Source organism: Pleurodeles waltl, chromosome 10 (genome assembly GCF_031143425.1).
Source record: "Pleurodeles waltl isolate 20211129_DDA chromosome 10, aPleWal1.hap1.20221129, whole genome shotgun sequence".
NCBI lineage: Eukaryota > Metazoa > Chordata > Amphibia > Caudata > Salamandridae > Pleurodeles > Pleurodeles waltl.
The window spans coordinates 1064234297-1064259050 of record NC_090449.1 but is presented as its reverse complement, the minus strand read 5'-3'; the positions used below and the strand labels follow the sequence as shown (position 1 = coordinate 1064259050).

Sequence of the window (24754 nt, the reverse complement as noted above, 5' to 3'; positions counted from 1 at the left end):
CCTGGCAGACTCAACGAAAGGTTGGGGATGCCAAAACCAAGATGAAATATATGCTGACATTTGTTGCGCAGCCAAGTCCGTGAGCCTCCAGGAAGACAATGTGGTACGTGCCACGTTGTGGAGTCATGGCAAGGATGCTGCAGACTTTGACCTCTAGTCATATGTGATCACCGACATCCGTGGCACCATGATTATGGCCTAGCGAGGTCGGCACACCATCATTTGCAGCGCAACATATATCAAGACTCATCACAGAGAAGAATGTGAGCCGGTGATAATAGATGACTTTCAAGACGACTCCAGAGACCTGGGACGCTTGATGCCGAAGGAGAAATCTTGACAACCACGAGTAACCTGATACTCAACTAACTGTGGGTAACTTGCTACCTCCCCCGAGCATGTCCCCTCCTGTCTCTTCCGCCACCCCTCCTTTATCTGTCTCTCCCTCTGGTTATGATGCCTCACACAAAGCCACCCCTCATTGCCCTCCTGCCAAAGACCAGAAGAAGCAGAAGGTCTCCTGGGTGCTCCTTCAGGGTGGGGACTAACCTGAACTACATGTGTATTTTGTGGGGGGATGTGGGGTTGTGAGTGTTGTAGATGCCAGGACATGTCCATTGTGATGCTCTTTGTTACTGCGCTGGAAGGAGAGCGTGCCCAGGCACTCAAGGTTATTAACAACCTGGATGGCAGTCGGTCGCAAGCGGCTGCTGAAGAGGGCCCTATTGACTGAAGTCCAACATGCTCAGGTCACCCGTTAACCTACCTGCAGTAAGTATTACTCGAGCACCTGCCTATATTTGGAAAGTGGACCTTCAACAGATGCATTAGATAGGCCCTTTATTAAATCTGTTTCTGGTTCCTGTAGATGGTACACAAGACATGTCCCGATGAGTCCAGGACACTGCACCAGGGCTATGCTTGATGGAGTAAACGGATGGTCCGGCGAAGGGTATCTGAATGTATCAAGGTGTAGCCTGTGCCCATGAACCGGACCAGGAGCTTTGGTTGCCTTCCTTGGAGGCACTCAATCTTTTCCAGGCTCGGAATCCCCAGTCTTCGCCTAGAAGCAGGCCTTGATCAGTAGAAACCCACCAGTGACTTCCACACCTTGGGATATATTCATGAGTAGTTCTGTAGTTGTGCACACAAGTCCTAAAGCACCCAGGTACCTAAGTATGATGAACGTCTGGAGCATTTATATGACAGAGTCTCCCGGTTCCCCTAAGGTGCTAGTACCCCAGGGCAGAGGTCAAGGTGAACAGGGGAATGATGTTCCTAAGCTTTATTAATCGATCAAACCAGTTCCCATATTTTGTGTTAATAAAACAAACGAAACAACAAAATATATGGAAGGGCTGAGTGTCTGCTGGTTCAAAGGGAAGAAGAGAGGTCTCCTCTACTGTGGAGATAGAGAAGAGTGGGGGGGGTGCAGACGAAGAAGAAACAAACATTATTTCCTTTTCTACCTGTGCAATCGTTGAATCGACAAATCTGAAGGTTACTTGGAAACCAGGATACGCTGTAGAGTCTGAAGTTTGGGATTTAAACACAAACCTATAAAAAACGGTTTACACCAGGTATAGGCGACATATTACTAAAAGCATAACTTTTTAAAGCACTGGAAACCTTTAAGCACTATCCTTTTTCCGTTTTTTGCAGCAGACTGTTTATACTGTGTGCAACGTATACCGTATACTTTTTGCACAAATGTAAAATAATTGCTTGCATATTGACAGTGCTTCCTGTCACAGGTTTGGATCTCTCAGCGCTATAATTACAAGACACTGGGTTCCCCAGCACACTTACCAGGGTTTAAATTAGAGCCCATCCGGTTAAACTCAGAGACTTCTCGAGTGATCGCATTATCCAACCCAGCTTTGCATCCAGAAAAATGCATTTCCTGCAGAGACATTTGCGTTGCATTTATTTTTCACTTAAGGTATGTGCATGATATTTTATATGCATTACCTTCGGTGATAGGCCAACGAAAGAGCGATGGTTAGTTAGAACTGTGATCCTGAGCACAGTACGGGCGGGGTCAGAGACCAGGATATGTTATGTTATATTATCCGACTTGTATAGCGCATAGCTACCCGAAGGCCTCCCAGCACTTTAGCAGAACCTCCCAATGATTTTCACAGAGGATCAGTATAGCCATGTTTTCAGCAGCCTCCTAAAAATTGGTTCCTGTTCCATGAGCCGTATCGATAGGGGAAGGCAATTCCACATCTTTGTGCCTAGGTTTCACAGGGACCTTCCTCCCCATCTAGCCTTTTTTACACGCGGAATTCCCGCCAAGGCTGCTGATGACGACCTGAGATGTCTTGAAGGCTTATAGAAGGTAGCATAAGAGCTCCTGTAAGGATCTATGTATATAACACAAAGCCTTAAATTTTATTCGCTGCTCAACTGGGAGCCAATGCAGGGTGGCAAATGCAGGTTTCACTGATTCGTGTTTTGGCATATTGAAGAGAAGTCTGGCGGCAGTGTTCTGTGCCACTTGTAATCTCTTCTTCACGTACTTTGGAGACCCGAGGAAGAGGGCATTCCCATAGTCCTGATCAATGCCTGTATAATTAATCTCTTAGCCAGAAATGGGAGAACTTTAAACACTTTCTTAAGGAGTCTGAGTATGCCAAAGCACATGGCTGAGGTTTTCCTAGCCTGTTGATCCGTGTCTAACCATGGATCAAGCCAAATCCCAAGACTCTTAATATGTTCCTTGGATACTGTCAGCTCCCTCAAAGGAGACACAGCGGAAGGAGATGGCTTCAAAGGAGCTTGAGAGCCCAAAAACATAATCTCTGTCTTGTCTGCATTGAGTTTGAGCTTACAGTCTGACATCCAATTTGATATCGCCCGTAGGCAGGGACCAAGCGAGGTGTCTAGAGAGTCACGGTTTGAGGTCACCGAAAACACCAGCTGTGTGTCATCGGCATATGCTATCAAAGAAAGGCCAAAAGGCTCCACTACCTTGGCAGAGGTCGCATATAAATGTTAAACAATGAAGGGCTAAGGGAGGAGCCCTGAGGTAGCCCCCATTTACTATAAAAACACTGAGTAGAAAGATCTATCCAGTACCTGAAATTAACGCAAGTTTAAAAACTCACTAAGCGAACTTAACGCTTTCCCTGTGACTCCTGTCTCCTTCATCCTCTGAAGTAAGATCCCATGGTCTACCGTATCAAATGCGGCACTTAGATCCAGTAACACTACTGCTGAAGCCTGACATCATCTAGGCGTTGTCTCGCCCCTTCCATTACTGCAATCGGAGCCGATTCGGTACTGTGCCGAGGTCTAAAGCCCATTTGGGAGGGGTGTAAGATATCATTGTCCTCTAAATAGGTCGATAGGTTCACATGCTTTTCTAATATTTTCGCAAAAACTGGTAGCAAGGAGATGGGTCTGTAATTAATTAAAATTGTAGGATGTAGATTGGGTTTCTTGAGGAGGGGTTTAACAATTGCGTGTTTCCATTGGGAGGGGAAGCTCCCAGTCTCTAATGACAAATTCAGTAGCTCAGTTATCGTAGGAGCAATTATTGATGCTCCTAGGGCTAGGATCCGCAGAGGCGCTGGATCAAGAGGGGATCCTGATTTAAGGGTGCCCGTGAGCCTTACAACGCTTTCCAACAAGACAGGGGGAAGATCTGAGAACTTTACTGTATCATTAAGAGGTTGTATCTCCGTATTTATATGACTCCTGGGGTTGGCTTGAAATGCTGAATAGATGTCAGTAATTTTATTTTGGAAAAAAAGCCTAAATCATTACTGTGCTTATGGGAAGCTTCTACCCCTTCTACATATAGCTGAGGAGAGGCAATCTCTTTAAGTAGTTGAAAGATTACTTTAGGAGAATTAGCGTTCTGTTCAACTATTGCTGCATAAATGAGTCTAATCCCTTTCCTGTAATCAAGTTTGGCTGAAACCCTGTAGGATTTTCTCCATCTCCTTTCAAGTCTTCTGCAGTCTCTTTTAAGTGACTGTAGCTGAGGAGAGAACCAAGGTTCCCTTTTCTTTCTACCAGGAGTCGCTCGCCTTACTGTGGAAGGTATAAGGGCGCCCAGACTATTCGTGATCCATTTGTTCACAGAGTCAATGGAGTTACTCAGGTTCCCATTCAGTGTTGGTTTGGTACTGGATAGTATATTAGACCAGTCAGTGCCCTTAAGCATATGCCAACGTCTATATGGTAAAGATTTAGTCGGCATAGATTTTCCATCTTGCTGGTTAGAGAGCCTAAAATCAATTAAGAAATGATCAGACCATGCTAACGGGGTCGTTAAAAAGAACAAAATATTGTAAACGAGTGAGCTATAGCCAACCTGGGTGGATGTGCTTAGGTGAGTCCAGTGCACGAGGTTCGACCCGTGCCCCTGGGCCCTGGAATAACTTCAGTGCATCCTCCCAGGTTGGATATAGCTCTCTTTTCCACCTGGCAGCTTTCTCTTCAGCTCTGTCTGCCAAGAGAGATGCCAGGGCATGGGCGGACCTATGGTGCATGCAACCAACTGCAATGTTCAAAAATCAAAATCCTCGTGAACAGTGATGGGCCCGGTGGAGCAGTGATGGGCCCGGTGGAGCAGTGATGGGCCCGGTGGAGCAGTGATGGGCCCGGTGGAGCAGTGATGGGCCCGGTGGAGCAGTGATGGGCCCGGTGGAGCAGTGATGGGCCCGGTGGAGCAGTGATGGGCCCGGTGGAGCAGTGGTGGGTCCGGTGGAGCAGTGGTGGGTCCGGTGGAGCAGTGGTGGGTCCGGTGGAGCAGTGGTGGGTCCGGTGGAGCAGTGGTGGGCCCGGTAGAGCAGTGATGATCAGTGGTGGGCCCGGTGGAGCATTGGTGGGGCCCGGTGGAGCAGTGGTGGGGCCCGGTGGAGCAGTGGTGGAGCAATGGTGGGCCCGGTGGAGCAGTGGTGGGCCCGGGGTGGAGCAGTGGTGGGCCCGGGGTGGAGCAGTGGTGGGCCCTGGGTGGAGCAGTGGTGGGCCCGGGGTGGAGCAGTGGTGGGCCCGGGGTGGAGCAGTGGTGGGCCCGGGGTGGAGCAGTGGTGAGCAGTGGATGGCCCGGTGGAGCAGTGGATGGCCCGGTGGAGCAGTGGAGGGCCCGGTGGAGCAGTGGAGGGCCCAGTGGAGCAGTGGAGGGCCCGGTGGAGCAGTGATGGGTCCGGTGAGCAGTGATGAGCAGTGGATGGCCCGGTGGAGCAGTGGATGGCCCGGATGGCCAGGTGGAGCAGTGATGGGTCCGGTGAGCAGTGATGAGCAGTGGATGGCCCGGTGGAGCAGTGGATGGCCCGGATGGCCAGGTGGAGCAGTGGTGGGGCCCGGTGGAGCAGTGGTGGGGCCCGGTGGAGCAGTGGTGGGGCCCGGTGGAGCAGTGGTGGGGCCCGGTGGAGCAGTGGTGGGCCCGGGGTGGAGCAGTGGTGGGCCCGGTGGAGCAGTGATGAGCAGTGGAAGGCCCGGTGGAGCAGTGGAAGGCCCGGTGGAGCAGTGGAAGGCCCGGTGGAGCAGTGGAAGGCCCGGTGGAGCAGTGGGTGGGCCCGGTGGAGCAGTGGGTGGGCCCGGTGGAGCAGTGGGTGGGCCCGGTGGAGCAGTGGGTGGGCCCGGTGGAGCAGTGGGTGGGCCCGGTGGAGCAGTGGGTGGGCCCGGTGGAGCAGTGGGTGGGCCCGGTGGAGCAGTGGTGGGCCCAGTGGAGCAGTGGTGGGCCCGGTGGAGCAGTGGTGGGTCCGGTGAGCAGTGATGAGCAGTGGATGGCCCGGTGGAGCAGTGGATGGCCCGGTGGAGCAGTGGATGGCCCGGTGGAGCAGTGGATGGCCCGGTGGAGCAGTGGATGGCCCGGTGGAGCAGTGGATGGCCCGGTGAGCAGTGATGGGTCCGGTGAGCAGTGATGGGTCCGGTGAGCAGTGATGAGCAGTGGATGGGCCCGGTGGAGCAGTGGATGGGCCCGGTGGAGCAGTGGATGGGCCCGGTGGAGCAGTGGATGGGCCCGGTGGAGCAGTGGATGGGCCAGGTGGAGCAGTGGATGGGCCAGGTGGAGCAGTGGATGGCCCGGTGGAGCAGTGGATGGCCCGGTGGAGCAGTGGATGGGCCCGGTGGAGCAGTGGATGGGCCCGGTGGAGCAGTGGATGGGCCCGGTGGAGCAGTGGATGGGCCCGGTGGAGCAGTGGATGGGCCAGGTGGAGCAGTGGATGGGCCAGGTGGAGCAGTGGATGGGCCAGGTGGAGCAGTGGATGGGCCAGGTGGAGCAGTGGATGGGCCAGGTGGAGCAGTGGATGGGCCAGGTGGAGCAGTGGATGGGCCAGGTGGAGCAGTGGATGGGCCAGGTGGAGCAGTGATGAGCAGTGGATGGCCCGGTGGAGCAGTGGATGGCCCGGATGGCCAGGTGGAGCAGTGGTGGGGCCAGGTGGAGCAGTGGTGGGGCCAGGTGGAGCAGTGGTGGGGCCAGGTGGAGCAGTGATGAGCAGTGGAAGGCCCGGTGGAGCAGTGGAAGGCCCGGTGGAGCAGTGGGTGGGCCCGGTGGAGCAGTGGGTGGGCCCGGTGGAGCAGTGGGTGGGCCCGGTGGAGCAGTGGGTGGGCCCGGTGGAGCAGTGGGTGGGCCCGGTGGAGCAGTGGGTGGGCCCGGTGGAGCAGTGGGTGGGCCCGGTGGAGCAGTGGTGGGTCCGGTGAGCAGTGATGAGCAGTGGATGGCCCGGTGGAGCAGTGGATGGCCCGGTGGAGCAGTGGATGGCCCGGTGGAGCAGTGGATGGCCCGGTGGAGCAGTGGATGGCCCGGTGGAGCAGTGGATGGCCCGGTGGAGCAGTGGTGGGCCCGGTGGAGCAGTGGATGGCCCGGTGGAGCAGTGGTGGGTCCGGTGAGCAGTGATGGGTCCGGTGAGCAGTGATGGGTCCGGTGAGCAGTGATGAGCAGTGGATGGCCCGGTGGAGCAGTGGATGGCCCGGTGGAGCAGTGGATGGCCCGGTGGAGCAGTGGATGGCCCGGTGGAGCAGTGGATGGCCCGGTGGAGCAGTGGATGGCCCAGGTGGAGCAGTGGATGGCCCAGGTGGAGCAGTGGATGGCCCAGGTGGAGCAGTGGATGGCCCAGGTGGAGCAGTGGATGGCCCAGGTGGAGCAGTGGATGGCCCAGGTGGAGCAGTGGATGGGCCAGGTGGAGCAGTGATGGGCCCGGTGGAGCAGTGATGGGCCCGGTGGAGCAGTGATGGGCCCGGTGGAGCAGTGATGGGCCCGGTGGAGCAGTGATGGGCCCGGTGGAGCAGTGATGGGCCCGGTGGAGCAGTGATGGGCCCGGTGGAGCAGTGATGGGCCTGCTCATAAAGTTACATCTGTAGCAGAGCAGGGACGGCATAGCCACAGCTGCCATTTTCTTTTATGTTTCACCACCATTTGTAGAAGGTTTTTGTGTCGTGTCTAGCTAAGTGTTGGACGCCTCTCGTTTCCACATGTTTATTACCTGTTTCTGGTGTCATCTGTATAGCAAAGGGACCTTCCTGCCGTCTTCTACCACAAAGATTCCTTGAGATATTACCAAAGGTAGAAATAGGTCATTCACTTTCCTCCCTTTTGAACATTGCTGACACGTTTCAGCCTCAGACCAAGCGGGACACTAAGAAAGCATATCTTTAATGAGGTCATCATCAGGGCGAGGGATCTTTAATAAAGTCTGTACACAATTGGATGGGGCAGGGAGCTGAGCGCCACAGCCGGTGTCCTGTACGCGACTGACCCCACGACCTGCCCACCCTGAACTGAAGCCCCTCAGGGAGGGGCTTTGAGGTGAGAAGTATCTGCAGCGTCCAATTGAAGGAACTTGGGAGCCTCGCGGTCGGAAGCAGCTGCTGGGACATTATTTAATGAATCTCGAAACAACCCATCGTCCTTTGTGTGGAGGGGGAGTGATGGGTCTGCGAGTGATGGGTCTGCCCGTGCAGGACGAGTGATGATGGGTCTGCCCGTGCAGGACGAGTGATGATGGGTCTGCCCGTGCAGGACGAGTGATGATGGGTCTGCCCGTGCAGGACGAGTGATGATGGGTCTGCGCGTGCAGGACGAGTGATGATGGGTCTGCGCGTGCAGGACGAGTGATGATGGGTCTGCGCGTGCAGGACGAGTGATGATGGGTCTGCGCGTGCAGGACGAGTGATGATGGGTCTGCGCGTGCAGGACGAGTGATGATGGGTCTGCGCGTGCAGGACGAGTGATGATGGGTCTGCGCGTGCAGGACGAGTGATGATGGGTCTGCGCGTGCAGGACGAGTGATGATGGGTCTGCGCGTGCAGGACGAGTGATGATGGGTCTGCGCGTGCAGGACGAATGATGATGGGTCTGCGCGTGCAGGACGAGTGATGATGGGTCTGCGCGTGCAGGACGAGTGATGATGGGTCTGCGCGTGCAGGACGAGTGATGATGGGTCTGCGCGTGCAGGACGAGTGATGATGGGTCTGCGCGTGCAGGACGAGTGATGATGGGTCTGCGCGTGCAGGACGAGTGATGATGGGTCTGCGCGTGCAGGACGAGTGATGATGGGTCTGCGCGTGCAGGACGAGTGATGATGGGTCTGCGCGTGCAGGACGAGTGATGATGGGTCTGCGCGTGCAGGACGAGTGATGATGGGTCTGCGCGTGCAGGACGAGTGATGATGGGTCTGCGCGTGCAGGACGAGTGATGATGGGTCTGCGCGTGCAGGACGAGTGATGATGGGTCTGCGCGTGCAGGACGAGTGATGATGGGTCCGCGAGTGCAGGACGAGTGAAGGGTCTGCGTGAGTGTATGTTGGGTTGTGTGTCTGTGTGGTGTGCCCGTGAATTCACAGTGAGTCATGTGCATGGTTATTGGTATGTCTGCGAGTGCAGGGTGAGTGATGGGTCTGTGGTAGTGTAGGGTGAGTGATGGATATGTGTGCGTGCAAGGAGAGTGGTGTGAGTGCAGGGAGTGTGGTGTGTTTGTGTGCGTGCAGGAAGTGTGGTGTGTCTTTGTGAGTGCTGAGAAAGTGGAGTGCCTATGTGAGTGCAGGAAGTGTGGCGAGTCTCTGAGTGCTGGGAGAATGGTGTCTGTGTGAGTCCTGGGAGAGTGGTGTGTGAGTCCTAGTAGAGTGGTGTGTGAGTCCTGGGAGAGTGGTGTGTGCAGGGAGAATGGTGTGTCTGTGTGAGTCCTGGGAGAGTGGTGTGTCTGTGTGTGTGGGTGCAGGGAGAGTGGTGTGTCTGTGTGTGTGTGTGTGAGGGTGCAGGGAGTGGTGTGTGCGAGTGCAGAGTGAGCGTTCTGCCTGAGTGCAGGGTGAGTGACTTGTCTGAGTGCAGGGAGAGTGTTATGTGTGTGAGTGATGTCTGTGTGAGTGCAGGATGAGTGACTTGTCTGAGTGCAGGGAGAGTGTTATGTCTGTGAGTGATGTCTGTGTGAGTGCAGGGTAGGTAATGAGTCTGAGTGCAGGGAGAGTGTTATGTCTGTGAGTGATGTCTGTGTGAGTGCAGGGCAGGTAATGAGTCTGAGTGCAGGGAGAGTGTTATGTCTGTGAGTGATGTCTGTGTGAGTGAAGGGTGAGTGACTTGTCTGAGTGCAGGGAGAGTGTTATGTCTGTGAGTGATGTCTGTGTGAGTGCAGGGTGAGTGACTTGTCTGAGTGCAGGGAGAGTGTTATGTCTGTGAGTGATGTCTGTGTGAGTGCAGGGTGAGTGACTTGTCTGAGTGCAGGTAGAATGGGAGACTGTAAGTGAATTGGTACCTTTAAAACAAATCATTGCATCAAGCTTTCTTGACAGATATCCTGAGAATGCACGGGTTGCACCCATTTTCCCGAAATGTCTTTGCGGGGAGGTGGAGTGAAGGACCCAGCCTTTGATTCAAGCTCGCCCACAGTTTATACTCGATCCGAGCTTTCTGCCCAGCACTTTTAGAATGCACCCGCGCCCCCCCCCCCCCCCCCCTCCTCCGCCCTTCTCACTTCTCACCGGTCGGTGCATCACGTTTACTAACAAGGAGACCCGGCGGGCCTCGTGCAAGGGTCTCCTCCGGGGGGTGGGGGGCTAGCGGGGGGATATCACTCAGACACCATTCCTCTTTTGTTGTTTTTTTATTTAATGTTCCTACGTACCATTGAGAGATGTGCCTTCTGCCAGGTGGTTTCACCCAGGAGCCCGAGTCAGCTGGCAGAGGAAAGCGCAGAGCTGTGCCAGCTTACCGCAGGAAGTGAGGGGCATCCAACCGGATCCCGGATGCTGCCTGCCCCCGGTGGTATGTGCTGACGTGCCTTGTCGGTTTTCCTTCCACAGAAGCAGCCCACAGGCATTTTGGGATGAAGGGTGGGGCGTTTCTTATTCACACTTTCACCTGGGCACAAATCAAAGTCCTCGTTTAAAGGGCCATCAGTCCCTGGGACATAGCTCTCGATAGTGCAACAGGTGCAGTGGCACCTGGGATTGAGGATCCAATTTCACTCCAGTTAGTGGCGATTTTTTTACTAGCAAACAAGGGGACAGTGAGGCCAATTTCTCAGCTTGGGGTTAAGGCCCATGGTGACCTTTCTATACCACTGATCAGCCCTTTTGTTGTTGGCATCCAGGCTGGCAGCTTTCTGGAGCCTAAAATCTAGATGTCAGTGCACTGGAGGGAAACATTGACAATGTTCAGCCCCTGTGTGTAAGAGATACTCATGTACATAAAGAATGTTAGATCTGTCTGTGTGACTAGTTACACTAAAAACTATTTAAATATTCTTTGCTCATTTTTTGTTTCTATTTCTTTTATTTCACTGCTCGTCCCAGTATAGAGCGTCAGAGAGGTTTTTACATCACACAGAAGCATTATACAGAGATGATAAATCATATATATGTGTAAATCAGTGTACAGGGATTATTACTCAAGACTAGGAGGTTTACAAGGGCTGGGAGTCCATATCGCCCATACTGGTAGGAATGATATACCAAGGGAGCATCGAGTGGAGAGGCAAAGCGAGGGTTTTTATAACGTAACACAGTGGTTGGGGTTGTCTGTACTAATAAGTCTTTATTACTACCTAAAGAAACTTTTTAAAGCAACTTTAGGATAACAAAGGGTTGAGGAAAAAAACAAAGGGCCTGATTTAGATATTGGTGGACCAGTTACTTCGTCACAACGGTGACGGATATCAGGTCCAACGAAATCTAAATCCCATAGGACATATTTTGATTTAGAATTTCGCGGACAGGATATCGGTCACCGTTGTGACGGAGTAACCCGTCCGCCAATATCTAATTCAGGCCCAAGGTTCTTAATCCATGTGTTGCATTCTACATGCACCTCCTTGATGACGGTTCATAGCTCACTTTGTTGTATTAGAACAATTCACACTTATGAACTGCAGCTAACAAGAGAATCTCTGCGACAAAAGTAGTGACCCACTGAGCTATCCACATAAAATACAAATCTGTGATTGTCGTGTCACACGACGTGCATTGTAGCAGCTGCATTAATCCTCTATGCTCCATCAGGAGTCAAAACTATGGTTAGAGCAAGCACAGATCGCTCCAGCAGGTGCAGTAACCACCAGAGTTACCTTGCTATTGGTACCTCCTGAAAAATACTGGGACACGGAGAGCTGTGCACCAGGTGCCTTACCATGAGGTCATTTAAGATGGAGCCTCTTGGTGACCAGTGAAGCCAGAACAGATTTGCTGTCACTTTTCTCCTTCTTGTAAATTTCTTTGTGGCCTATCAGGCTCTACTTTTCAAGCTCCGCCCCTCGTGACGCCACCCCCTGACCGCTGCTGCACAGTGACCCTCAATATATGGGTTCCCACAGTAATGTTTTTCCAGCACGGCTGGCTGCCCAGTCCTGTGATGCCAACTTACCCCAGTGCCAGAGACAAAGCCTGCTCTGCCACTTTACTGCAGAGTCTCAGGGCAGAGCCCAGCCTTCCCAGTTTACCCCAGAGTGCCAAGGGATAGTCCAGCCCTGCCAGTTTTCTGAAGAGTCTCAGGGTAGAGCCCAGCCCTGCCAGTTTACCCCAGACTCTCAGGGCATACCCAGCCCTGCCAGTTTACTGAATACTCTCAGGGCATAGCCCAATTCTGCCACTTTACTGTAGTATAGCCCAGCCCTCCCAGTTTACCCCAGAGTCTCAGGGCATAGCTCAGCCCTGCCGGGTTACTTCAGAGACTGGGGGCTCAGCCCTGCTGGGTTACTGCAGAGTCTGGGGTCTCAGCCCTGCTGGGTTACTGCAGAGTCTGGGGTCTGAGCCCTACCAGTTTACTGCAGGGTCTGGGGTCTCGGCCCTGCCAGTTTACTGCAGGGTCTGGAGGCTCGGCCCTACCAGGTTACTGCAGAGTCTGGGGTCTGGGCCCTACAGGGTTACTGCAGAGTCTGGGGTCTGGGCCCTACAGGGTTACTGCAGAGTCTGGGGTCTGGGCCCTACAGGGTTACTGCAGAGTCTGGGGTCTGGGCCCTACAGGGTTACTGCAGAGTCTGGGGTCTGGGCCCTACATGGTTACTTCAGAGACTGGGGTCTCGGCCCTGCTGGGTTACTGCAGAGTCTGGGGTCTCGGCCCTACCGGGTTACTGCAGAGTCTGGGGTCTCGGCCCTACCGGGTTACTGCAGAGTCTGGGGTCTCGGCCCTACCGGGTTACTGCAGAGTCTGGGGTCTGGGCCCTACAGGGTTACTGCAGAGTCTGGGGTCTGGGCCCTACAGGGTTACTGCAGAGTCTGGGGTCTGGGCCCTACAGGGTTACTGCAGAGTCTGGGGTCTGGGCCCTACAGGGTTACTGCAGAGTCTGGGGTCTGGGCCCTACAGGGTTACTGCAGAGTCTGGGGTCTGGGCCCTACAGGGTTACTGCAGAGTCTGGGGTCTGGGCCCTACAGGGTTACTGCAGAGTCTGGGGTCTGGGCCCTACAGGGTTACTGCAGAGTCTGGGGTCTGGGCCCTACAGGGTTACGGCAGAGTCTGGGCCCTACAGGGTTACGGCAGAGTCTGGGGTCTGGGCCCTGCCGGTTTACGGCAGAGTCTGGGGTCTGGGCCCTGCCGGTTTACGGCAGAGTCTGGGGTCTGGGCCCTGCCGGGTTACGGCAGAGTCTGGGGTCTCGGCCCGTCCGGTTTACGGCAGAGTCTGGGGGCGCAGCTTTACCTTGCAGTTTATTGCAGATTTGGTGGGTATAGCCCAGCCCTGCTAGTTACTGCAGAGTCTGTGGGCGCAGCTTTGCCTTGCAGTTTATTGCAGAATTGGTGGGCAGAGTCTCAGGGCATAGCTCAGCCCTGCCGGGTTACTTCAGAGACTGGGGGCTCAGCCCTGCTGGGTTACTGCAGAGTCTGGGGTCTCAGCCCTACCAGTTTACTGCAGAGTCTGGGGTCTCAGCCCTACCAGTTTACTGCAGGGTCTGGGGTCTCGGCCCTGCCAGTTTACTGCAGGGTCTGGAGGCTCGGCCCTACCAGGTTACTGCAGAGTCTGGGGTCTGGGCCCTACAGGGTTACTGCAGAGTCTGGGGTCTGGGCCCTACAGGGTTACTGCAGAGTCTGGGGTCTGGGCCCTACAGGGTTACTGCAGAGTCTGGGGTCTGGGCCCTACAGGGTTACTGCAGAGTCTGGGGTCTGGGCCCTACAGGGTTACTGCAGAGTCTGGGGTCTGGGCCCTACAGGGTTACTGCAGAGTCTGGGGTCTGGGCCCTACATGGTTACTTCAGAGACTGGGGTCTCGGCCCTGCTGGGTTACTGCAGAGTCTGGGGTCTCGGCCCTGCTGGGTTACTGCAGAGTCTGGGGTCTCGGCCCTACCGGGTTACTGCAGAGTCTGGGGTCTCGGCCCTACCGGGTTACTGCAGAGTCTGGGGTCTGGGCCCTACAGGGTTACTGCAGAGTCTGGGGTCTGGGCCCTACAGGGTTACTGCAGAGTCTGGGGTCTGGGCCCTACAGGGTTACTGCAGAGTCTGGGGTCTGGGCCCTACAGGGTTACTGCAGAGTCTGGGGTCTGGGCCCTACAGGGTTACTGCAGAGTCTGGGGTCTGGGCCCTACAGGGTTACTGCAGAGTCTGGGCCCTACAGGGTTACGGCAGAGTCTGGGGTCTGGGCCCTGCCGGTTTACGGCAGAGTCTGGGGTCTGGGCCCTGCCGGTTTACGGCAGAGTCTGGGGTCTCGGCCCTGCCGGGTTACGGCAGAGTCTGGGGTCTCGGCCCTGCCAGTTTACTGCAGGGTCTGGAGGCTCGGCCCTACAGGGTTACTGCAGAGTCTGGGGTCTGGGCCCTACAGGGTTACTGCAGAGTCTGGGGTCTGGGCCCTACAGGGTTACTGCAGAGTCTGGGCCCTACAGGTTTACGGCAGAGTCTGGGGTCTGGGCCCTGCCGGTTTACGGCAGAGTCTGGGGTCTGGGCCCTGCCGGTTTACGGCAGAGTCTGGGGTCTCGGCCCTGCCGGTTTACGGCAGAGTCTGGGGTCTCGGCCCGTCCGGTTTACGGCAGAGTCTGGGGGCGCAGCTTTACCTTGCAGTTTATTGCAGATTTGGTGGGTATAGCCCAGCCCTGCTAGTTACTGCAGAGTCTGTGGGCGCAGCTTTGCCTTGCAGTTTATTGCAGAATTGGTGGGCATAGCCCAGCCTTGCTAGTTACTGCGGAGTCTGTGGGTGCTGCCAGTTTACTGTAGAATCTGCAGACACAGCCCAGGGCTGCCATCTAACTGCAGAGTCCGGTGACTTAGTCCTGTACTGCCGATTTTCTTCAGAGTGGGCACAGCCCAGCGCTGCCAATTTACTCCATAGTCCTGTACTGCCAGTCTAGTGCAGAGTCTGGGAGCACAGGCTAGCCCTACCAGTTTACTATATAGTCTGGGGGCACAGTCGTGTGATGCCAGCTTACTGCAGAGACTGCAGACACAGCTCAACACTGCAAACTTAGTTAAATGTATATATAGCGCATACCACTACCCACTCGGGGTTTCACTACGCTTTTTGTAACGGGTAAGTATTTCTGGCTCAGATGATTCAAAACAGCCACATCTTCATTTGTCTGAAAAAAGTTGAGAGCAAGGTGCAAGGTTTCCGGTGTTCTGGCAGAGAGTACCAAAACGTGGGGCCCATGAACGAACAAGAACAACCTCCCATGTGAGTTAGTATAATCTTCGAGCTAGAGCACAGGGGGAGGTTACTTGAGCGCAGATAGCGAGTAGGTTGATACGTTTTTATCAGACCATTAATATGGTGGGGGCGATGCCTGTCCCAGCTTTGGAGACATAGCTCAGAGCTGTTAAATGGACTAGTTTTTCCACCTCTAACCAGTGCCGCTGACGGCGGAGAGGAGTAGCTGAGGCGTTTTTTGGCAGTCGTCAGATCAGCCTTGCAGCCGCATTCTGCACCACGTGCAGGCGTCTCATGGAGGCTTTATCATCCCCCACGTATGAGATGTTGCAATAGCCCCGGCGAGATTGGATAAGTGCCTGGGTGGCAGTTCTTTGGGCAGATGTAGGAAGCATCCAGATTTATTTCCGTAACCATTTCCGAGTGGCAAAGCAGATTCCACATACCTTTGCCACCTCTGGCTTCATGGAGAACGTATTATTCATCAGGAAAACTAAGTTCTTGACTTTGGAAGTGGGGTAGGGAGCTCCCTCAGCACCGCTGGGTATAGCTGTGGCCCCCAGAGGCTTGGGTTTTTTCCAAGGATCAGCACCTCCGTTTTGTCGCCATTCAGTTTCAGTGAATTGTTATTCATCCAGGAGGCCACCTGAACCAGTCAGGAGTTCAGAGAAGCAGATCTGTGGTCCTGAGCGGATGATAATGAAAGGATGATTTGTATATCATCGGCGTAGAAAAAAAGAGTAAGTCTACAGCACTCTACTAGCTCTGCCAGGGGGCGCGCGTAGATATTGAAATCAGCAGGGCTTAGAACTGATCCCTGAGGAACTCCTGGAGTCACAGAATGACACATGGATGAAACTCTGCCTGAGGAAACCTGAAAGGTACAACACACAGGAAGGAAGCTATCCAGGCCGAGACTTTCCCCTGGATCCCCCGTTGCGGCATTCTCCCTATAAGCATGTCATGGGACACGGTATCGTAGGGCGGCGCTGATATCGACTAAGATCAGTGCTGCAGTTTCACCCTTAAGTAGGAGCTGCCTAAGATGTTCTGTGACTCCCAAAAGGGCGGACTCAGTCCTGTGTCGCGCCTTGCACCCTGATTAGGAGTCTTGTAAAACAATTTGAGAAGCCATACAAGCAGAACGTTGTCTACAGGAATGCTTTTCTTGAACTTTAGACATGATAGGGAGCAGGCAGATAGGTCTGTAATTAGAGCAGCTGTCAGGATCTAGGTTAGGCTTCTTCAGAAGAGGAAGAACCATGTCATGCTTCCACGCCTGGGGAATAGAGCCCTCCTGCAGAGAACGATTAAGGAGTTTTACAAGGGAAGCAGGATGTCTGGATCTAGGAGGCAGAGCTTATCAGGTGGAAGGAGGTATGTTGGGGAACCTGATCTTATAACTTGCGCCAAAGACACAAATATAGACCGGTCCAGAGCTTCCCATGAGACCAGAGTATGGCGAGAAGGAGGAAGCTTGACCAAGACCGAAGTGTCCAATCCAGGTGCGACGGATCGATATCTGTCTGAGAAGGGTCTCCACTTCCTCTCAGCAAAGATTGCCGAATATCCTGCACTTCGCTCACAAACGAAGACGCCAAGTCCTCGCGTTGAACCAGGGGTAGTGAAGCTGCTGGGGCAGTCCGGCCAGGATCAGAAAGCTCGGACTATTCCAAAGAGCGTCCTAGGACAGTTCTGAGCCAGGGTAGTCTGAGAGAAGAAGGTGGTGCGGACCAGTCTACATTGGCCGTAGTAGTTCTTTGGTGTCAGTTTTATATTTTGAGCTTGGCAGTGTCACCATAGCCAAGCCTCCAGCCCCTCTCCAACCTATTACAGCTCTTTTTCATGGCCTGTAGTTCCTCGTATACCATGGGGCTGGAGGATGAAGCCTGGCGGAGCGACGGATTTTTAAGGGCAGGACGTGATCTAAGGAGGTGCGCAGCCACTCATCCGTTCGAGGCTGATCGACCTTGATAACTCTCTCTACGTTAGGGTTCGATCTCCTCAGCTGACTGTTCCGGGAGCCGATGTCCAGCTTTGACCAGGTCCTAGCTTTAGTCCGAGGTTTATTCCTCTCCGTAGCAAAGCCCGATGGGGTAGGTACTGCAAAAGGAACAGCCAGCTGACCTGACCAGATGAGAGGTACCAAGGGAAGAGAACAAAGGCTTATTATGTTTGAAAAAACTGGGTTCAGCAAATGTCCTGCATTGGGGGTGGAACTGAGAAGATTCAAATTCAGAGCTCACAAATCTTCAATCACACTCTGGCAAACTTACTGCACAGTCTAAGCAAATCCTCGTGCTTGCCAGTGGGAGTATCGCATGGTGCAAAGTCCCACAGCTGCATTTTACACAAGCAGGAGGCACTGAACGCTGAGACAAGGCTGAACATTCTGAAAATCTACTTAAGCTCAGTGAGATAATAGGTTTACCAGGCCATGAAGGCTGAACAGGCGTTGGATGTGTGAAGTATTTTCCGTAGTTGATGAGAGTATCCTATTTCTGCAACTGGAAGTTTAGAAAGCCATGTGTCCAGCAGCTGAAGCTTCCTTTTTTTGACATTTCTTTATTCGATTTTAGTCAAACGTGAAAACAAGACAACAAACAAAGCGGGTACATGCTTTCACATTGCCACGGTGGCTTCCTGACCCACATTTCCCCCATTCTCTGTTTAAGGATGCCACTCATAACAAGTATTGGCTAGCCACCACCATCTCTGCTTTCTTGGGGCTGTCCAGTGGCCAGCATTATCACTTTGGCCTCAGAGTTGCATCCAGCCAGCAAGTGATGCAGTTCTGCATTTTGAATCTGACTTTCATGTTTTGTGGATAGTTCCTGTACTTTTAGAATACTGGCACCTATGTTCCTTTGATGTGCACACCCCTCGCTCAACTGATGATTTGCAAGTCAAGAGAAGCAGCCATCTGTTAGGAAGTTCTTGGGTCCCTTTGTCAACGTCAAGAGAGGGTATTGAGTGAACCATTATGTTGTCTACAAATTAGCACGTGTGCTTGCCTGCATATTAGGTGTGTCCATGTGCACGAAGGACCTTCCAGCCTACATGAGAAGATGTACTATTTGCTGACATTGTAGGGCTTCATGGGACCTTCTTTATCCTTTATGGGCACGGATTTCATTTAAGTAGAGCTTCCCCTGCCTTGCACTAAATGTCCATGACATCCATTTCCTCTTCCTTGCATGGAGGAGACGAAGCAGGCCCTTGTCGGGCACATGTTCCGGGAGGGTTAGGTGCTGATTCATGCTGCTGACCCATCTTCTGTCTTTACAGCAATACTTTCCTCTTTCATTGCAGATTATTTCCCCGGCCAGAGTCTGTGGGGTGAGTTCTGAATCAGAGATGGTGAAGAGCATTCGTCTGGCTGTCGCCAACAGGGATTTCACCTTCAAGGCTGGGCAGTGGTAAGATGGGTCTGTACTGTTTGCGGGTGGATATTAACAGAAAGATGTGAAGGCACAAATCCCAGCAGATGCTTCTATGCAAGGCGAGCATGATCAGTGTGTTATTCTCTGTGAACAAAGTTATGTTTTCTGTTCTACCGTCACTGACCACCGTTAGGATGCCAGTACTGGAAATGGCGGTGTACGATGTCAACACACTAGCTCCAAACGAAAAGTGCTTCCACTTTCCCACACTCTATCTACATTGTGTACTTGTCAGGCTGCTTGTTTCCCAAGCTTCTAAGTGTTACCCTGGTCCCAATGGGAGCGAGAATTTAATGTGAAATGTCGCCCTTTTCCACTGTAATAAAGCTTCTCCATCCATTCTTCATCAGTAGTCTTAAGAAGTGAATCGTCCTGCACACGCCGTGGACCACGGAGTAATTAAAACAAAATATATATGTTTGTGGCTGTAGATACACATGCTCTGCATACTCCTGCCATGTTTTGTTGTTCTCTGATGTTTGCAGGTAGTTTTTCGAGTCACGGGACTCCTCCCTTAGTGGAAAATATGAATGAACACTGGCTCCAAGTTCGATTTATTTATTTTTTCCACAATTGAGTTTGGGACGTGCTCAATGCTGAGTTTTTTTAGTGTGTTGCATACATTCCTCTGGGCACCATGGTCAAATTCAACACAAGCTATTCAGAAGAAGCAGTCTGTTTCAGTGACTTCTGTCACATTTCTTCAGTGGTCCCCCTCTGAGGAACGATGAGCAGTGCTCCAGATCCTGGACATTAGGGCCTGCCCTTCCTTCGGAGGAACAACGTGCCCCACATTGAGCTTCAACACTTGAGGGAGAGACATTGGTGGCACTGCAAAATGCACCCAGAGTAATCCTCTGAGATCCTTACCATCTTGGAAAAAAGGATCCCTTTGGCGTTGACTAAGTCTATCTTGGACCTTTTGAAATTCCCACAACCCAGGCCACATCCTGTCCAAAGACGGCTCATCGAGAGCCTTCGAGCGCGAGGAGAAGGAGGACGTCGAGGCAGCAGTGAAGAACAACAACCCTCAAACAAAGACCACACGCAGCATTGTAAGCACATCACTTTATTCTGACGCTCAATCAAGAGATCTCATGCAGACTTAGAGCACCGCAGGGACAAAAGAGACTGCTGCCTTGGGGGCCTCAACTGCCTTCAGGCTCCAGTCGGCACCAAGAGAAGGAGTTAAAACTGAAAAAAGATCCACCCATGGTGTCGACCCTCACCAGTGGTCAAGCCCTCAGTGGCCGAAGGGTGCTGAACAGCCTGACGTGCTTTCAAAACTGGTACCAAAGGCACCATGGAAGTCTGTACCAAAACCCTCAAGGCTGAAGGTCCTGTTCATGTCAAAACCATTGTCGACAGCCTCGATCCGAGGAATCCTAATTGCTTATCCTTCAAAGGCTCCAAGAGGAGCTTGATGACAGTCATAAGCGCCTCTTCGTCCTCCACTGAAGCTAACAGAGATTCTGCATTACACAAGGAGGCTTGCCTTTAGGGAGGAATCGATCACAAATGCCCCCTTGGAACCAGCACTGATGTTACTTAGTGACAAGGGTACTAACCCTCACCGCTGTGTTCTGCCTCCGGGACCCACCTCCTCCACTGCCACGCTCACATATATACACCACCCCCTCAATTAATAGCTCCTGAGGGGCCCCCTTGCTTTGTTTCCGATCCCGAAAGTACCTACAACCCTATGGATCCTTATGACCAGCCCATAGATCCGGGACCCACAAACAACCACAATGTCCACCCAGAACTGGAGCACGATCCATTCTTGGCATCCCCACCCGATGTTACCACGGCCCACCCGTAGGTCATCTAGGAGTTGCCGCCTTCCACAAGGTAGATGTGCATGTTGTCAGCGAGCAAGAGATGCTCTCAACTCTGAGTGGTTGATGCAGTTCCTCCTGATACTCAAGGGCATGTTTAAATACTCCCCTGAAACCTTAAAAGAGCCCATAAAGGTGAGGGTAGTAACACCCAGGGTAGAGAAGAAGTACAAGCCCTCATCCAGTGACCCTATTTACATCAAGGGCCAGGTTCCACGATTCCCTAGTGGTTCGTACCGCCTGCAAATGGACCACTGCTTAGGCTACAGGTGAAGTTCTGCTACCTGAAGGGTAGATAGAAGCAATAGGTAAGAGGGTGGCCATAAGGGCATTTAACCACTGGTGTATAGCCAACCCTGTCGGGCTTCTCTCCCACTAAGACAGGTCCCAGTGGGAAGAGATACAAGAGCTTGTAAAGAACCTTCCAGAGGAATTTAGAAAGGGGGTGGAATTGGTGTCTGAAGGCCAGACCACATGGAATAGCAACATTTGTTGTTCCCCCAATGCCGTACACAGAGCAACTTGTGCCATTAATACAGCCTTTCTTCTCAGACCATGGCTCCGCATCGAGGGGGTCATTACAACATTGGCGGGCGGCAGTTGCCGCCCGCCAAGTTGTAACCGCTGTGCGGCCGCCAATGCGCCTGCACTCCTGTGGTGCCCATTAGGACATCCCCGCTGGGCCGGTGGGCGGAAACAGAGTGTTCGATGGCATATGTTGCTGCAGATACACATGTGTGGCACAGTCCGCTGCCTGGTGTTGGGCTCGGAGTATTACAAGTTGTTTTTCTTCGAAGAAGTCTTTTTGGTCACGGGACCGAAGGACTCCTCCCTCCTCGGCTCCATTGCGCATGGGCGTCGACTCCATCTTAGATTGTTTTTTTCCGCTGTCGGGTTCGGACGTATTCCTTTTCGCTCCGTGTTTCGGTTCGGAAAGTTAGTCATAATCTCGGAAGAAAGCGTCGGTATTGTTCCGTTCGGTATCGGGATAGTTAGGTACATCGACACCGATCATCGGAAGACTTTGGGGTAGTTTCGATCCCCCACCGGGGCCTGGTCGGCCCGACCGCGTGCGACATCGAAGCCGATGGAACGGACCCCGTTTCGTTTCTGCCCAAAATGTCACAGTAAGTATCCTTATACAGATCAGCACTTGGTCTGTAACTTGTGCTTGTCCCCCGAGCACAAGGAGGATACCTGTGAAGCCTGTCGAGCCTTCCGGTCCAGAAAAACACTCCGGGACCGAAGAGCCAGGCGTCAACAAATGGCGTCCACGTCGACAAAACAACGTTTCGACGAGGAAGAGGAAACATTCTCGGTTCCGGAATCAGAATCCGGAGACTCCGACGTCGAACAACAGCAACAAACTGTGAGTATGACGTCGAAAAGTAAATCCATCGACAAACCGAAAGCCCAGGGGACGCCACTGCCAACAGGCCATGGCTCGACCCATAAAACAGGCGACCCGTCGAAGGCGCCGAAAAAGGGCACGCCCATAGCGAAGACAACCGACTCCGGTCGAGGGACCGCCATGGAGCAACCTCGGAGCCGAGAAAGCGGCTCCGAGAGACAAAAACAAGATACCGGCACCGAAAAACATCGGCACCGAGAATCCATGCCGAAAGGAAAAAAAATTCTGTTGGTGCCGAAACCGAAAAAAGATTCTCTCTCGGCGCCGAAAAATACCACACCTTCATCCTACTCAGAGGAACAAGGAATAAGTGGCCAAATGCACAGATTTGGACAAGAGCTCCAAAGTGTAGAATCGGACTACACACAAAAGAGACTGTACATCCAGCACGACACAGGGAAGATATCAACCCTTCCCCCAATCATGAGGAAAAGAAGGATCGAACTTCCAAAGGATGACGCACAACCACAAGTCAAAGTGGTTAAAAAAGTCACGCCTCCGCCCTCTCCACCACAGGCATCGCCGGCACAAACACCGCCACAAATGCACTCACCAGCGCAAACTACCATAAGTCATGACGATCAGGATCAAGACGCTTGGGACCTGTATGACACCCTAGTGCCGGACAATGATCCCGAGTCATACCCCACAAAGCCGTCACCGCCAGAGGACAGTACCTCATACTCGCAACTGGTGGCTAGGGCAGCAGAATTCCACAATGTCCAACTGCATTCCGATCCTATAGAGGATGATTTTTTATTTAACACCCTCTCGGCTACACACAGCCAATATCAATGTCTCCCAATGCTACCAGGGATGTTACGGCACGCAAAACAAATTTTTGAAGAGCCCGTAAAATCAAGAGCCATCACCCCAAGGGTGGATAAGAAATACAAACCACCACCCACAGACCCAGTGTTTATTACTTCGCAGTTACCACCTGACTCCGTGGTAGTAGGGGCAGCTCGCAAGAGAGCAAATTCACATACATCTGGCGACGCCCCACCTCCGGACAAAGAAAGCCGAAAATTTGATGCGGCAGGGAAAAGAGTAGCATCACAGGCAGCCAACCAGTGGCGCATCGCAAATTCACAAGCGCTGCTGGCCAGATATGACCGAGCACACTGGGACGAGATGCAACTTCTCGTAGACCATCTTCCCCAGGAATACCAAAAAAGGGCGCAGCAAATAGTGGAAGAGGGACAAACGATCTCAAACAATCAAATCCGCTCTTCACTAGACGCAGCCGATACTGCAGCAAGAACAGTCAACACTGCTGTCACCATAAGGAGACACGCTTGGCTACGCACTTCAGGCTGGCTTCAAACCTGAAATCCAGCAGGCTGTCCTTAATATGCCCTTCAACGAGAAACAACTTTTTGGCTCTGAAGTGGATACAGCCATTGAAAAACTTAAAAAGGACACAGACACGGCCAAGGCCATGGGCGCACTCTACTCCCCGCAGAGCAGAGGCTCTTTCAGAAAAACTCCATTTAGAGGGGGGTTTCGTGGCCAACCCACAGACACCACCAGCCAACAAACAAGAACCACACCATATCAGGGTTCCTTCCAAAGGGGAGGTTTCAGGGGATATCGGGGGGGTCAATTCCCAAGGAGTAGGGGAAGATTCCAGACTCCAAAAACACCTCCACCTAAACAGTGACTTTCAAGTCACGCAACCCCTTCACTCAACACCAGTGGGGGGAAGACTAAGCCAATTCTACCAATCTTGGCAACAGATTACAACAGACAATTGGGTATTAGCAATAATCCAACATGGCTATTGCATAGAATTCCACAACTTCCCACCAAACATCCCCCCCAAAACACGCAAAATGTCACCACAACATTTAGAACTTTTAGGACTAGAAGTTCAAGCACTACTGCAAAAGGATGCAATAGAGTTAGTACCAGTACAACAAAAAAACACAGGAGTTTACTCCCTGTACTTTCTAATTCCAAAAAAAGACAAAACATTAAGACCAATATTAGATCTCAGGACACTAAATACCTACATCATATCGGACCATTTTCACATGGTCACACTACAAGACATCATTCCACTGCTCAAACAGCAAGATTACATGACCACATTAGACCTAAAGGATGCGTACTTTCATATACCAATACACCCTTCTCACAGAAAGTACCTACGGTTCGTATTCAAAGGAATACATTACCAATTCAAGGTGTTGCCATTCGGAATAACAACTGCACCAAGAGTGTTCACAAAATGTCTAGCAGTAGTAGCAGCACACATCAGGAGACAACAGATACATGTGTTCCCTTACCTAGACGATTGGCTAATCAAGACCAACACAGTAAAAAAATGCGCAAACGACACCACATTTGTCATACAAACCCTTCACAAACTGGGGTTTTCCATCAACTATACAAAATCACACCTAGAACCGTGTCAAACACAACAATATCTAGGAGCAACCATCAACACATCAAAAGGAATTGCCACTCCAAGTCCACAAAGAGTGCAGGCATTCCACAAGGTAATAAGTGCTATGTTTCCAAACCAAAAGATACAAGCAAAACATGTGCTAAAACTTCTAGGCATGATGTCATCATGCATAGCCATTGTCCCAAACGCAAGACTACACATGCGACCCTTACAACAGTGTCTAGCATCACAATGGTCACAGGCACAGGGTCAACTTCAAAATCTGGTGTTGGTAGACCGCCAAACATACCTCTCGCTTCTATGGTGGAACAGCAAAAATTTAAACAAAGGGCGGACATTTCAGGACCCAGTGCCTCAATACGTTATAACAGATGCTTCCATGACAGGGTGGGGAGCACACCTCAATCACCACAGCATTCAAGGACAATGGGATATACACGAAACAAAATTTCATATCAATTACCTAGAACTGTTAGCAGTATTTCTAGCGTTAAAAGCCTTCCAACCCATAATAACACACAAATACATTCTTGTCAAAACAGACAACATGACAACAATGTATTATTTAAACAAACAAGGAGGAACACACTCAACACAATTGTGCCTCCTAACACAAAGAATTTGGCAGTGGGCGAT

General features: G+C 52.3%; 1 protein-coding gene across 2 annotated transcripts in view; it reads left to right on the top strand.

The window, feature by feature from the left end:
* OXNAD1 (oxidoreductase NAD binding domain containing 1) overlaps positions 1-24754 on the top strand; it is a 97086-nt gene that overhangs the window by 36341 nt on the left and 35991 nt on the right. For both annotated transcript variants that reach the window (XM_069212086.1, XM_069212087.1), the window contains one exon: positions 18326-18432. In XM_069212086.1, the coding sequence (XP_069068187.1) occupies positions 18326-18432 (107 nt within the window). The remainder of the gene's footprint in view (positions 1-18325; positions 18433-24754) is intronic.